Source organism: Lissotriton helveticus, chromosome 9 (assembly GCF_964261635.1).
Source record: "Lissotriton helveticus chromosome 9, aLisHel1.1, whole genome shotgun sequence".
Lineage (NCBI taxonomy): Eukaryota > Metazoa > Chordata > Amphibia > Caudata > Salamandridae > Lissotriton > Lissotriton helveticus.
Window position 1 is genome coordinate 751661345 of NC_136070.1, and position 12553 is coordinate 751673897.

The window sequence follows — 12553 nt, forward strand, 5'->3', positions numbered from 1 at the left end:
TCTTGGATGCATGTAGTGTGTGTATGTATGTGTTGTTTATAATGTATGGATAGATGTAGTGCTTTATTTTTAAATGCCACAGTATTACTCTGTATCAGAACTGCATTTTTTGTACACCAACAGCATAATTAGGCAGCATCACTGCACTACTCATAAATTGCACAGTACCAATCAGCATAACAATAGGATGTCTCTGCATCACTACTAATTTATACAGCTTTATTAATTTAAAAACCATCCTTATTTAGCAACACCACATCACTAATGTTCTCCATTTTTTAAAACATTTTTTATGGATGTATTGTTTGTTAAATTTTTTTAACAAATAATTAAATATCCCCAAAAGTAACTGACCCTACAACTGAATTATTTATATTATATTTACTATTTTTATTGTTACAACTTTTTTTTAATTTATTACCTTTGTACATAAAAATTGTGAAAGTTTAATTAAATGTGTCATCAGAACTGATGTCTTCCTCTGTTTTCTCTTTTACAATTTTAATAATCTTTCCATTACAAAAAATGACTTCACATGTTTGTGGTAAATAATGAATTAGTGCTTCTCCAATGTCATCCACGTCTTCATCCAGCATAAACCACTGTATAAGTGTTTCATTTTTAATGTCCATAGATTGGAATATGTCAGTGTTCGTAATTTGTGTTGTAATGGTACTCCAATCTCCATTTGTGTTCTCTACTCCATGTATTTCCAAGTCAAGTATTTCCTGTGGTGCTGCTGTTACCTGTTGTAAGAAAAAGTAGACATAATTAATATATTTTTTTTGTGTGAGAGAGAGTGTGTGTGTGAGAGAGAGAGTGTGTGAGAGAGAGAGAGTGTGTGTGAGAGAGAGAGTGTGTGAGAGAGAGAGAGTGTGTGAGAGAGAGAGTGTGTGAGAGAGAGAGTGTGTGAGAGAGAGAGTGTGTGAGAGAGAGAGTGTGTGACAGAGAGAAAGTTGAGAGAGAGGGAAAGTGTTGATAGAGAGGGAGAGTGTGTGAGAAAGTGAGAGTGTGAGAGAGAGGGAGAGGGAGAGTAAGAGAGAGGGAGAGTGTGAGAGAGAGCGCTGCGTGCGTGTGAGTTGCGCTGCATGGGTGAGATTTGCGCTGCGTGTGTGAGAGTAGAGCTGCGTGCCTCAAAGTGGCGGTGCGTGAGTGAGAGTGATGCTGAGTGGGTGAGTGGAGCTGCGTGTCTGAGTGGAGCTGCGTGGGTGATATTTGCGTTGCGTGGGTGAGTGGGGTTGCGCTGCATAGGTGATAGTTGGACTGCGTGGGTGAGTTGCCCTGCGTGTTTGAGATTTGCGCTGCGTGGGTGAGAGTTGCGCTGCATGGGTGAGATTTGCGCTGCATGTATGAGAGTAGCACTGCGTAGTTGTAAGTGGCGCTGCGTGGGTGAGAGTAGCGCTGCATGGGTGAAAGGGTCAGTTCGTGAGTGAGAGTGCGCTGCGTGTGTGTGAGTTGCGCTGCGTGTGTGTGAGTTGCGCTGCATGGGTGAGATTTGCGCTGCGTTTGTGAGAGTAGAGCTGCGTGCCTCAAAGTGGCGGTGCGTGAGTGAGAGTGATGCTGAGTGGGTGAGTGGAGCTGCGTGTCGGAGTGGAGCTGCGTGGGTGATATTTGCGTTGCGTGGGTGAGATTGAAGTTGCGTGGGTGAGTGGCGTTGCATGGGTGAGTGGCGTTGCGTGGGTGATTTGCGTTAACTGGCTGGGTGTTGCGTGGGTGAGTGGTGTTGCGTGGGTGTGAGTTGCACTGCGTGGGTGTGAGTTGAGAGGCATATGTTAGAGTGGCGCTGCGTGGGTGACTGTGGGGACTTGCTGGTGTGATAAGGGCACCTACGTGTGTATGTGAGTTGTGCACGAGAGTAACGTTAGAGGGAGCAGAGCGTGATGAGAGTTGGCGTCTGTATTGAGAGATGAAAAAAATTAGAGACCGAGTTAAGGGGGGACAGAAATAATTTTAAAAATATCATTGAATCGAAGGAAAATAACATTTAAGTTGAATAATGGTCAAGGAAAGACAACCTTTTGAAAAATTACGTAAAAATCTAATAAGAAATGGGATTAAGGAAGGAAATTTTCACGGCGTGTGAATGTGAAGGGGGGATGTGTTTTAAGGTGTGGTAAGTGTCTTTGCGCGCAGTACATCAAATGTACCAAAATAATGAAACTTTCCTCTTAGATTTTGATGCAAGTACGTAAACAGCAAAGACCAAGTCGGGAAACAACATTTACAACGTTTGATGTGACTGTGGAAGTTCCGTAGTTTCTTGTCCTTGAGTTCCTATTTGCAATTCACAGGGGATGTCCGGCAAGAGATAAGAATCTTTATAGCTCAACTTAAAGCACGCCAGTATCCTGGTGTGGTTTCGTGATCGACGGCCCCATCCCTCCCTTAAAAACATGATGTCTCACCCACACATTTGCAGCTGATGTTTGCATCTCACGGGGGATGCCCGCCAACAGATAAGAATCTTAATGGCTGAACTGAAAACACTCCAGTCTCCTGCTGTGGTTTTGTCAACACACTCCCCCAGGCCTCCCTTTGAAAAAAAAAACATGATGGACCACACAATTGTAGATTTATTTTGTGTTTGTTTGTTACAAATGTTCAGTGGTTAAGAGGACATAGTGAGTAGGTCTAATTTTTTTTTTTTTTTTTTAAAGAATATTAAGAACACACTGTGAAGGTTTTGTGCATCAGAGTAGGGATGTGGCTGTGGCTGTGGGTAGTGTGTGAAACAAGACAAAGTGTGACGTCAGAGAATTCTGGGGGGAGAAAGTCTGCGAGTCAGACAGATGGCCGTGAAGTGTGACATGATACGACTGCAGCAGGGCCTGTAAAAATAGAGGATGCTTGCCAACTCTGCTATTATATTTTTAAATCCCACAAGTGGGTGGTGTAAAGCTGTACTGCATTGACATTTATGCCATTTCTGCACGTCGTGTGCTCTACTACTGTGGGCTCACTAAAGCACAACTATGTGAATTAATTTGACAAAAGGAGGAGAACACATGCAGAGAGGGAGGGCTGGGTGGCATGCTCTCACATCTTAAGTGCCAAAATTACGAGCGATAATAAAAAGTGGCATTGCGTGGGTGAGAGTGAAGCTGCATGGGTGAGTAGCGCTTCATGGGTGAGTGTGGCGCTGCGTGGCTGAGTAGAGCTGCGTGGGTGAGATTGGCGTTGCGTGGCTGAGTGGACTTGCGTGGGTGAGTGGACTTGCGTGGGTGTGATTTGCGCTGCGTAGGTGAGAATTGGGCTGCATGGGTGAGAGTTGCGCTGCATGAGTTGCATTGCGTGAGTGAGTGGCGTTTTGTGAATGAGTGGCGTTGCGTGGCTGAGTGGCGTTGCATGGGTTAGTGGCGTTGCGTGGGTGAGAGTGAGGCTGCATGGGTGAGTAGCGCTTCATGGGTGAGTGTGGCGCTGCGTGGGTGAGTAGAGCTGCATGGGTGAGATTGGCGTTGCATGGATGAGTGGCGTTGCGTGGGTAACTGGACTTGCGTGGGTGTGATTTGCGCTGCGTAGGTGAGAATTGGGCTGCGTGGGTGAGAGTTGCGCTGTATGAGTTGCGTTGCGTGAGTGAGTGGCGTTTTGTGAATGAGTGGCGTTGCGTGGGTGAGTGGCGTTGCGTGTGTGAGTGGCGTTGCGTGGGTGAGTGGGGTTGCAAATTTGCATGTGTGTGTGATTGTTAAAGAGTACACGGATATGCTGGGGTGCAGCTGGAGGGAGTACACAGACATGCTTGTGTTTAGGAGTGGCACTGCGTGGCTGAGTGGCGTTGCGTGGGTGAGTGGCGTTGCGTGGGTGAGAGTGAAGTTGCATGGGTGAGTAGCGCTTCATGGGTGAGTGTGGCGCTGCGTGGGTGAGTAGAGCTGCGTGGGTGACATTGACGTTGCGTGGCGTTGCGTGGGGGATTGGACTTACGTGGGTGTGATTTGCGCTGCGTAGGTGAGAATTGTGCTGCGTGGGTGAGAGTTGCGCTGTATGAGTTGCATTGCGTGAGTGAGTGGCGTTTTGTGAATGAGTGGCGTTGCGTGGCTGTGTGGCGTTGCGTGGGTGAGTGGGGTTGCAAATTTGCATGTGTGTGTGATTGTTAAAGAGTACATATGCTGGGGTCCAGCTGGAGGGAGTACACAGACATGCTTGTGGTTAAGAGTGGCACTGCGTGGCTGAGTGGCGCTGCGTGGGTGAGTAGAGCTGCGTGGGTGAGATTGGCGTTGTGTGGCTGAGTGGCGTTGCGTGGCTGAGTGGCATTGCGTGGGTGAGTGGACTTGCGTGGGTGTGATTTGCGCTGCGTAGGTGAGAATTGTGCTGCGTGGGTGAGAGTTGCGCTGTATGAGTTGGGTTGTGTGAGTGAGTGGCGCTTTGTGAATGAGTGGCGTTGCGTGGCTGAGTGGGGTTGCGTGGCTGAGTGGGGTTGCGTGGGTGAGAGTGAAGCTGCATGGGTGAGTAGCGCTTCAGGGGTGAGTGTGGCGCTGCGTGGGTGAGTAGAGCTGCGTGGGTGAGATTGGCGTTGCATGGCTGAGTGGCGTTTGTTCATATTAGCCGTTTTTGAACAAGAAATACTTTATTTAGGTGCTTGAAGCAAATGGAGGACAAAGAACTAACTGTGACTCTCGAGGTGCATTTCATTAGTGCGCACTGTGGTTACAGCAGAGCCGGGAAGCGAGGCAGGGCCTGCGGCCCTGAATAAGTGACGGGAGTCCAGTAGCATGTGGTTACAGCAGAGCCGGGAAGCGAGGCAATAAAAGGGTGCACGGATTAAGCGAGGAAGGGCCTGCGGCCCTGAATAAGTGACGGGCGTCCAGTAGCATGTGGTTACAGCAGAGCCGGGAAGCGAGGCAGGGCCTGCGGCCCTGAATAAGTGACGGCGGGGGGCGGGGCAGCGGAAGCCTTTGATCGTAGCTTCAATTGTGGATGTGGCAGCGAAGCCTTTGATGTGCCAAATGCTGCTGGCAGGGGGAAGGATCGTGCAAGCTCGTCCACGAAGAGCTTGTCACGTGATTCTATTTCTCGTGAACTGTTGGGAATCCGGCTTGAAGAGAGCCAATCAGCTGCCTGAATAGAGCCTTAGGGGAAAGAAGCAGATCACCGACATAAGGGCTCACCCCTGATTTCTATTTCTGCGAAATAGAAAAGGGGCGAGCCCTAAAAAAGCATAGGATAGCAAAACATAGCATAGCATAACAAAACAAAGCATAGGATAGCAAAATGAAACATAGCATAATAAAACAAAACATAGCATAGCAAAACAAAACATAGTATAACAAAACAAAGCATAACACAACAAGGCATAGCATAACATAACAAAGGATAGCAAAACAAAACATAGCATAGCATAATGTTAGAAATGGGATTTCTGGTTGGCTAAGGCTTGCGCCAAAGCCAGGCAGAAACCACCATTCCTAAGTCAGGGTAAGGAAGTCACCCGCCAAGACAACCCCTGCTCACCCTCTTGGTAGCTTGGCACGAGCAGTCAGGCTTATCTCAGAGGCGATGTGTAAAGGATTTGCGCACGCACCCTCCAGCAACAACATCCAAGGCGCCCCACAAAAGGACCTCCACACAAGGTATTTGTAAAAATAGCCGTTGTATTACAAAACACATTAGATGGAAACACACACTTTACAATGTGCCAACAGGCACGGGCAGAATTTACAGGGGATATATGTACAGGACAGGGCCACTTGGACCACTGTCAGGAATAAGCACTTTTAGAAGTAACACTTTTAGAACATAGAACATATAATAACTGGCGGCGGATACGGACCGTACCTTCCATTCTGGTTGCGCGGGATAATGCGAGTGATCTCCTCAGTAGGCCTGAGAGGGCAGGGGCGACCCGCGCGCTACAAGCGTTTTGTTGGGGCGACCAAGGTGTGGGCTCAGAGGAGAAGGGGGGCAGGGTGCGGGCGGCCCAGCGACGAGGACGCGGCTCAGAGGAGAGCGGCGCGGCTCGAGGCATGGGGGCGGCTCAGGCACAAGCTGCTGAGGTGCAGGATGCGGGCGGCCCAGGGGGAGCAGACAGAGCACGGCTTCACAAGGAGCGGTGCGGCTCTTGGAGGGGGCGGCTAGGCACGAGCTGCAGGGGAGTGAGCGAGGCACACTTCAGGCGAGGCCCCAGCGGCCCAAGGAGATCAGACAAGTCCCAGCAAGTTGTCAGGGAAGGCACAATAGAGTCCACTGGTCCTGGGACTCTGGTCACGGGGGCAAGCTCAGTATCAAGCCCTTGGAGATAGTTAAGCACCAAATAATCATGTAGCACACAACCAGTAATCACTGGTAAGAGGTAAGTACCACTTACGCAACCCTAACCACCTTAGGAGAATGTCACGCAGGAAACCAGGACCTAACTAGAAACACCTGTAATAGGAGAAAACAACCACCTAAGTATCACCATACATTTAGGGGCTATAGGCATGGGAACAAAACACATAATGCATAAACATACATTCAGCGGTGTAAGAACAAGGCACATGATGCATCAAAACACATTCAGAGGTGCAGCACAGGAGAACACATGATGCATAAACAACACATTCAGAGGTGTAAGAACAAGGCACATGACGCATCAAACCACATTCAGAGGTGCAGCACAGGAGAACACATGATGCATAAACAACACATTCCTAGGTGTGAACAAGGCACATGATGCATCAAAAACACATTCAGAGGTGCAGCAAAGAACAATTCGCAGAAATTACATTAGCACAGAACTTACATCAAAGTCCAGGTAGCGCCACAGCGCCAAAACCTAAACGTAGCAGCTGCCCACTACTTGCTGGGCAGCTGAGGACAGGGACAGAACAGGGCCTAAACGCTGCAGCTGGCACTAAGTGCTGCCCAGCTGGGGAAGGCCAAGGTTGGGATGAAGGAGTGCGACTCACTCCTAAGCCCAAAGACATAGTCCCCTAGAAAGAAAAACCTAAACGGTACAGCTGCCCACTAATTGCTGGGCAGCTGTGGACAAGACTGCGACAGGGTTCTTACTAGCCCTCCGGGACAAAACTGCGCAAGGGTTGGAGCCCTCTAGACTCTAGAAATAACTGGGCGCATTTGAGCACTCTTGCAATAAACCTTTGCCCATCGTTGGAGCCCTCTGGCTCGTAAGAACAAATGTGCCCATTGCTGGAGCCATCCAGGGCTCAGTAAGTAAATATGGTACCTCTGGGGTAGAATATGGGCACCGAGGGGAGAGGCGGGCACCGACAAGGGGCCCCGTCACCACCCCCCCTAAGCAATAAAGTGTGGGCCTCTCTGGGCTCCCTGAAGCAATGGGGCTTCTGGCGGAGCCATTCTGGCTCAGAAAGACGTTGGGGTGGCCCACTGCCAGCTGGAGCCGCCTTGAAGGCTGAATGCGCCCTGGTGCCCTCTCACGCCCGGAGTTCCCCCCCCCCCCCAGCCCTTCTAAACTCACCGGGCTGGCTGCTGGGGATCGGGCTCCTGTCTGCGGGCGGTGGTAGCGCTTGGCGGGGCTCGCTCTCCTCATGGGAGCCCCGCCTTCCTCATGCGCCTGCTTCGCCAGGTCTTCACCCGGTCCCCCATCTCGGGACCGGGACTCAGGGTGTGGGGCCTTCGTGGCTCCGGGACAGCTTTCCTTTTCTTCGGTCGGGCGCCGGCCAATCCCTGCACGGTGGCGGGCGGGACTTCCTTTGGCAACCCGAAAGTCCCGCCCACAGCCAGGCGCGATGCCGCCTGACTTCCGGTTTTGCCCGCAGCTGCGGCGGTGAATCTCGGGGGCATTAACGAGGGGAGGGCACCCTCGAAGCAGAAAATAAAAGCAGAAATGGGGTGGGCACCCGTTAAAGAGCACATAAAAAGGGGTGGCACCCTGATATAAAATATATATAACTGCGGGCATAATGCAGGGTGGCACCTGCGAGATACACAAAAGGGCAGGAGCGCTTCCCTCAGGGAAAATGCCAGCGCTCTGCCCAGGGATAGGAATAAAGCGCTTTCCATCAGCTGGCATGGCTAAAGTAAAGTAAAGCGCTAAGCCAAAAAGGTCCTGGGGCAAAGAGGGGGAGCAAAACAGCTCCCAGCAAAGGAAAAGTCCTCCAGGTCCCCCAGGCAAGGCAGAAGGGTCCAGCAACATAGTCCATCAGGCATCCAGGGCCTGGGCAGGGCCCAGGGCGGCAAGCCTTCCCCTGGGCCCCAGCAGCAGCACGCCCCTGGTAGATTCTAGTCAGGAAAAACAAGAATAGTTTGTAAGGAGACACAGCCCCTTTTTATACAGTGAATTCCTTTGTCTAAAGGTGCAGGGTGGGGGAGAAACCAGTTGCAGCTGGTTTTGGAGTACTTTGTTTTCCCCAGCCACCCTTTCCATTCACCAGGCAGGCTAGGGTCATCAGTCGCACCACAGGGGGCGGAGCCAGCATTGTGTGGGGAAAGCCCAGCCCCATTCAGGTCCCAGGTGCACCACTCCCTCACATCACACATGCTAATCTCAACAATCACCACCGGGCAGACCCATCATGACTCATGGAGCCTGGCACCCCAGCCAGCTCCAGCCAATCAAACGCCAGCACATTCACTGCACAGACAGGCACACTTCTAGAAGTGGCACTTCCATATTAGACACAAACAGGCTGTACGCATCATTGCGCAGCATTCAATCACACAAGTCCGCACATACCAGACTCGAGCCTGCACACCCCACGCATCAGGAACTACCAGGGACACATACATTCCCCATGCATTCCTATGGGAGGGCAGGCCTATCTCACCACATGCACTCAGAGTGCGCACGCACTTTCCACTGGGACACAGTGAAAGTGCGCAGAAACCAAAAATCACCATCACCAGGGCACCATTAAAAGCAAAAGTGTAGGGGTGAACCTGCCAGAAGGGCCAAGTCCAACACATAACAAAACATAGCAGAACAAAACATAGCATAACATAGCATAACAACAAAACAAAGCATAGCATAACAAAACATAGCAAAACACAACAAACCATAGCATAGCATAACAAACACAAGAAAACAGCATACATAACAAAACATAGCATAGCAAAGCATAGCAAAACAGCATAGCAAAGCATAGCAAAACATAGCATAGCATAACAAAACACAACAAAACATAGCATAGCATAACAAAACATGACATAGCATAGCATAACAAAACAAAGCTTAGCATAGCATAACAAAACAAAGCTTAGCATAGCATAACAAAGCATAGCATAGCATAACAAAACATAGCATAACAAAACATAGCATAGCAAAAGAAAGCCTAGCATAATAAAACATGACAATACATAGCATAGCATAACAAAACATAGTATAGCATAACACAACAAAACATAGCAAAACACAACAAAACATAGCATAGCACAACAAAACATAGCATAGCATAGCAAAACAAAGCATAGGATAGCAAAACTAAACATAGCATAGCATAACAAAACAAAGCATAGGATAGCAAAACAAAACATAGCATAGCATAACAAAACATAGCAAAACATTAAAAAACATAGCATAACAAAACACAACACATAGCCTAACAAAACATAGCATATCTTAATAAAACACAACAAAAGAGAGCATAGCAAAACAAAACATAGCATAACATAACAAAACATAGCATAACAAAACACAACACATAGCCTAACAAAACATAGCAAAACACAACAAAACATAGCATATCTTAACAAAACACAACAAAACAGAGCATAGCAAAACAAAACATATAATAGCATAGCAAAACATAGCATACCAAACACAACAAAACATAGCATAACAAAACATAGCATAGCAAAACAAAGCATAGCATAATAAAACACAACAAAACATAGCATAGCATAACAAAGCATAGCATAGTAAAACATAGCATAGCATAACAAAACATAGCATAGCATAGCATAACAAAACACAGCATAGCATAGCATAACAAATCAAAGCACAGGATAGCAAAACATAGCATAGCATAACAGAAGAAAACATAGGATAGCAAAACAAAACATAGCATAGCATACTGCATCATTCAGCACCACCACAGCCTCCCTCAGGGGCACCACAACATCACTATGCGCTACCACAGCATCAATTAACGCCACCGCATCACTCGTTCGCCATCACAACATCACTCAGCGCCACCACTGCATCAATCTGTGCAACCATTCAACAACACCTGGTTCAAATATGTTCTCTCAATGTTTCAAGCTTTATTACAAATGTAACACAAAGATGTTAATATTTCACTTCTGTTCTTGGATTTTCGTCACAATTAAATACACTGAACATAATCTTCACAAGCGTCATTTACAAAAGTTTAAGCTATTGCCATTATAAATTACAATAACTTTTATTTAAGTATTAATTATTGAAAAAAATTAAAAGCCATTGTTATTTGTAATATCAATGCATGTACGTCATGTAAATACAACACATATTGCATTACAAATGCTATAGGTGTGACATTTGCGAAATTTATAACAATTGGCATTGTAAATGACAAAGCTATTAATTTCGCTATTTTCAAAAACAAAACATAAATAAAAAAATTGTCATTTACAATACCAATAGTCAAACTTTCCTAATGCGAGACCTATTGCATTGCAAATGCTTGTTTTATGCTGCACTGCATCAGAAAAAAAAACGTTCTTTTGCCGTTGCTGCACATCGTCAGCTAAAGGAATTGACAAAGCCAATAGTGGAAAAGTCGAGACCTGCTGGTTTTGCCATTGCTTGTTTTTGACAAGCATTGTTTCGAATATCCATGAATATAGCACTCACAATACACACTTTACCTTATTTCATGCAGCCTCAGACAAATAAAAGAAGCAACAACCAATGCTTTTATCCTAGCAGCATGGCGCCAGCGAAGTCACTTTCTAATGTTGTTATATGGCACTCTAGTTCATTCGTACAACTTTATGCTCTCATAACTAATTAATCAGCCTCTCGTGTTCCGATTTGTGTGCTTAGCGTTTACTGGACGATAGAGAGCTGCCGGATCATTCTGGTGCGGTGATTGGTTTAGCTAAAGACGATAACTTGTAAAGCGTGATAGTATTTCTTTTGTTGTTGTTGTAGTTCTGAACGGGGTTGGTGAAACGGAAACGGCTTGGGCGAACTATGCTGCAGGGTGAGATAGGGGCCGTGCTCCCTCTCAAAGGGTCAGTCGATTCGGAACAAGGTAAGTGACGAGGGTTACCTCAAATTATATAAATCCCTGCATAAGTACTGCGGTTAGTAGTTCAAGAGGGAGGAATACTTGCAGTTACGGCTGGGTGGGAATTCGTTTCAAAGCTCGATGGACGTCATCCCATGCCGTTTAAGCTTCATCTCATACTCCAGTTTGAGATCTTCATTGAGTCGCTCGAAATTGTAGGCGCTTCTGCTCCTCGGCAAGGACTACATGCTAACATGTAAGAGCATAAAAGTTGAAGATTTTGGGAAAAGTAATCGGAGGAGTGCTTTTTTTCCCATTCACTTTATTGAACCAGAGGCAATTTCTGGCGGGAGACAGCTAAAACTCTGGTCTTTTGGCATGGATGCATTTTGTGGTTTTGCAGAGGTGGCTGTTTAGTGGAGCTAGACTGTCGCGGTTACTTAGCATAGGTGAGCTGAGCCTGTACTTGGGACCAGTATTGACAGATTCTGAGAGCCATTCGAAACCCAGAGCTGTCCAAGTGTAAGCCCAAATTCAACCCAACCCAACACAGACCAGTATCAGCCCAAAAAACGAGCCCAAAGTTGCAACTCTCATATTATGCAAACATCGCCTACAGAAATCATTTTAAGGCTAATTCTAAAGTTTTTTCAATCCAGAGTAGGAGAAGATTATTTGGACACCTGTGCGCTTCTGCAATCGTCCCTAAATTTTATACACTACTCTTTTCAAAGAACAGTTCCCACTCTGACTCAACTTGCACTTCTGTCACCAAAGATCCAAATGTGAACCTGGCATTCATGAATTAACTCCACAAGATCAGATTAAAATAAACCTAAATGAAGTCTAAGAACAGGAACCTCAATGTTATTTCAGCAACGTGGCTCCCAAATAAATATTAAATGGATCTTACAGAGTTAACACCACACAATGATAAGCATATTTAGAAATAACAATTGCTTTAAAGTAATTCCAGCACAACTTGTTAGGCAAGGTTGGCATTTTATTTGCTTGAAGATATATTTTTATTTTTTATTTTTACAATTACCATATCGGACAATAGTACAAATAAACAGTGAAGCAATTCGAAAATCAATTTTTGTGCAAAAAAGTGTACGTTAATGTGAAGTGACAGTGTGAAAACTTACAAGACTAGAAGTGTTGTGTTTGAAAGCTGCGAGGGTTGTAGAAAACCCACACCTTTTCCGTTAAAATGTACTGAAAAGGCCAGAAGAGAGAGAGTCACTTACTGTGACCTATTCCCAGACTCGTCTCCAAAGCCCATCACCATGACCACTTAATCTGGTGCTAAAAGTTATAAAGAACCTTGGTCGTTGTCCTCTTGTTGCAGTGAAGACTTGACTAAAGCTCGGGCTTTGAAGGCAGCAGAAGGGTTTCTTTGGGATCCAAATTAAATGTTGAAGCAGAAAGGAAAAAGACTCAATTTC

General features: G+C 46.6%; 1 protein-coding gene and 1 long non-coding RNA gene across 2 annotated transcripts in view; one reads left to right on the forward strand and one right to left on the reverse strand.

Annotated features, from left to right (window-relative positions):
• Positions 1-366: 366 nt before the first annotated feature.
• LOC144782961 (uncharacterized) lies at positions 367-7596 on the reverse strand. Its single transcript, XR_013601338.1, has 2 exons — positions 7412-7596; positions 367-746 (listed from the first exon to the last, which is right to left on the reverse strand). It is a non-coding gene; the product is annotated as an uncharacterized LOC144782961 (long non-coding RNA).
• A 3385-nt stretch (positions 7597-10981) lies between these two features.
• POLR1G (RNA polymerase I subunit G) overlaps positions 10982-12553 on the forward strand; it is a 104964-nt gene continuing 103392 nt past the window's right edge. Inside the window, exon 1 of the mRNA XM_078660885.1 lies at positions 10982-11129. Within this exon, the coding sequence (XP_078517011.1) occupies positions 11069-11129 (61 nt within the window). The 5' untranslated portion in view covers positions 10982-11068. The remainder of the gene's footprint in view (positions 11130-12553) is intronic.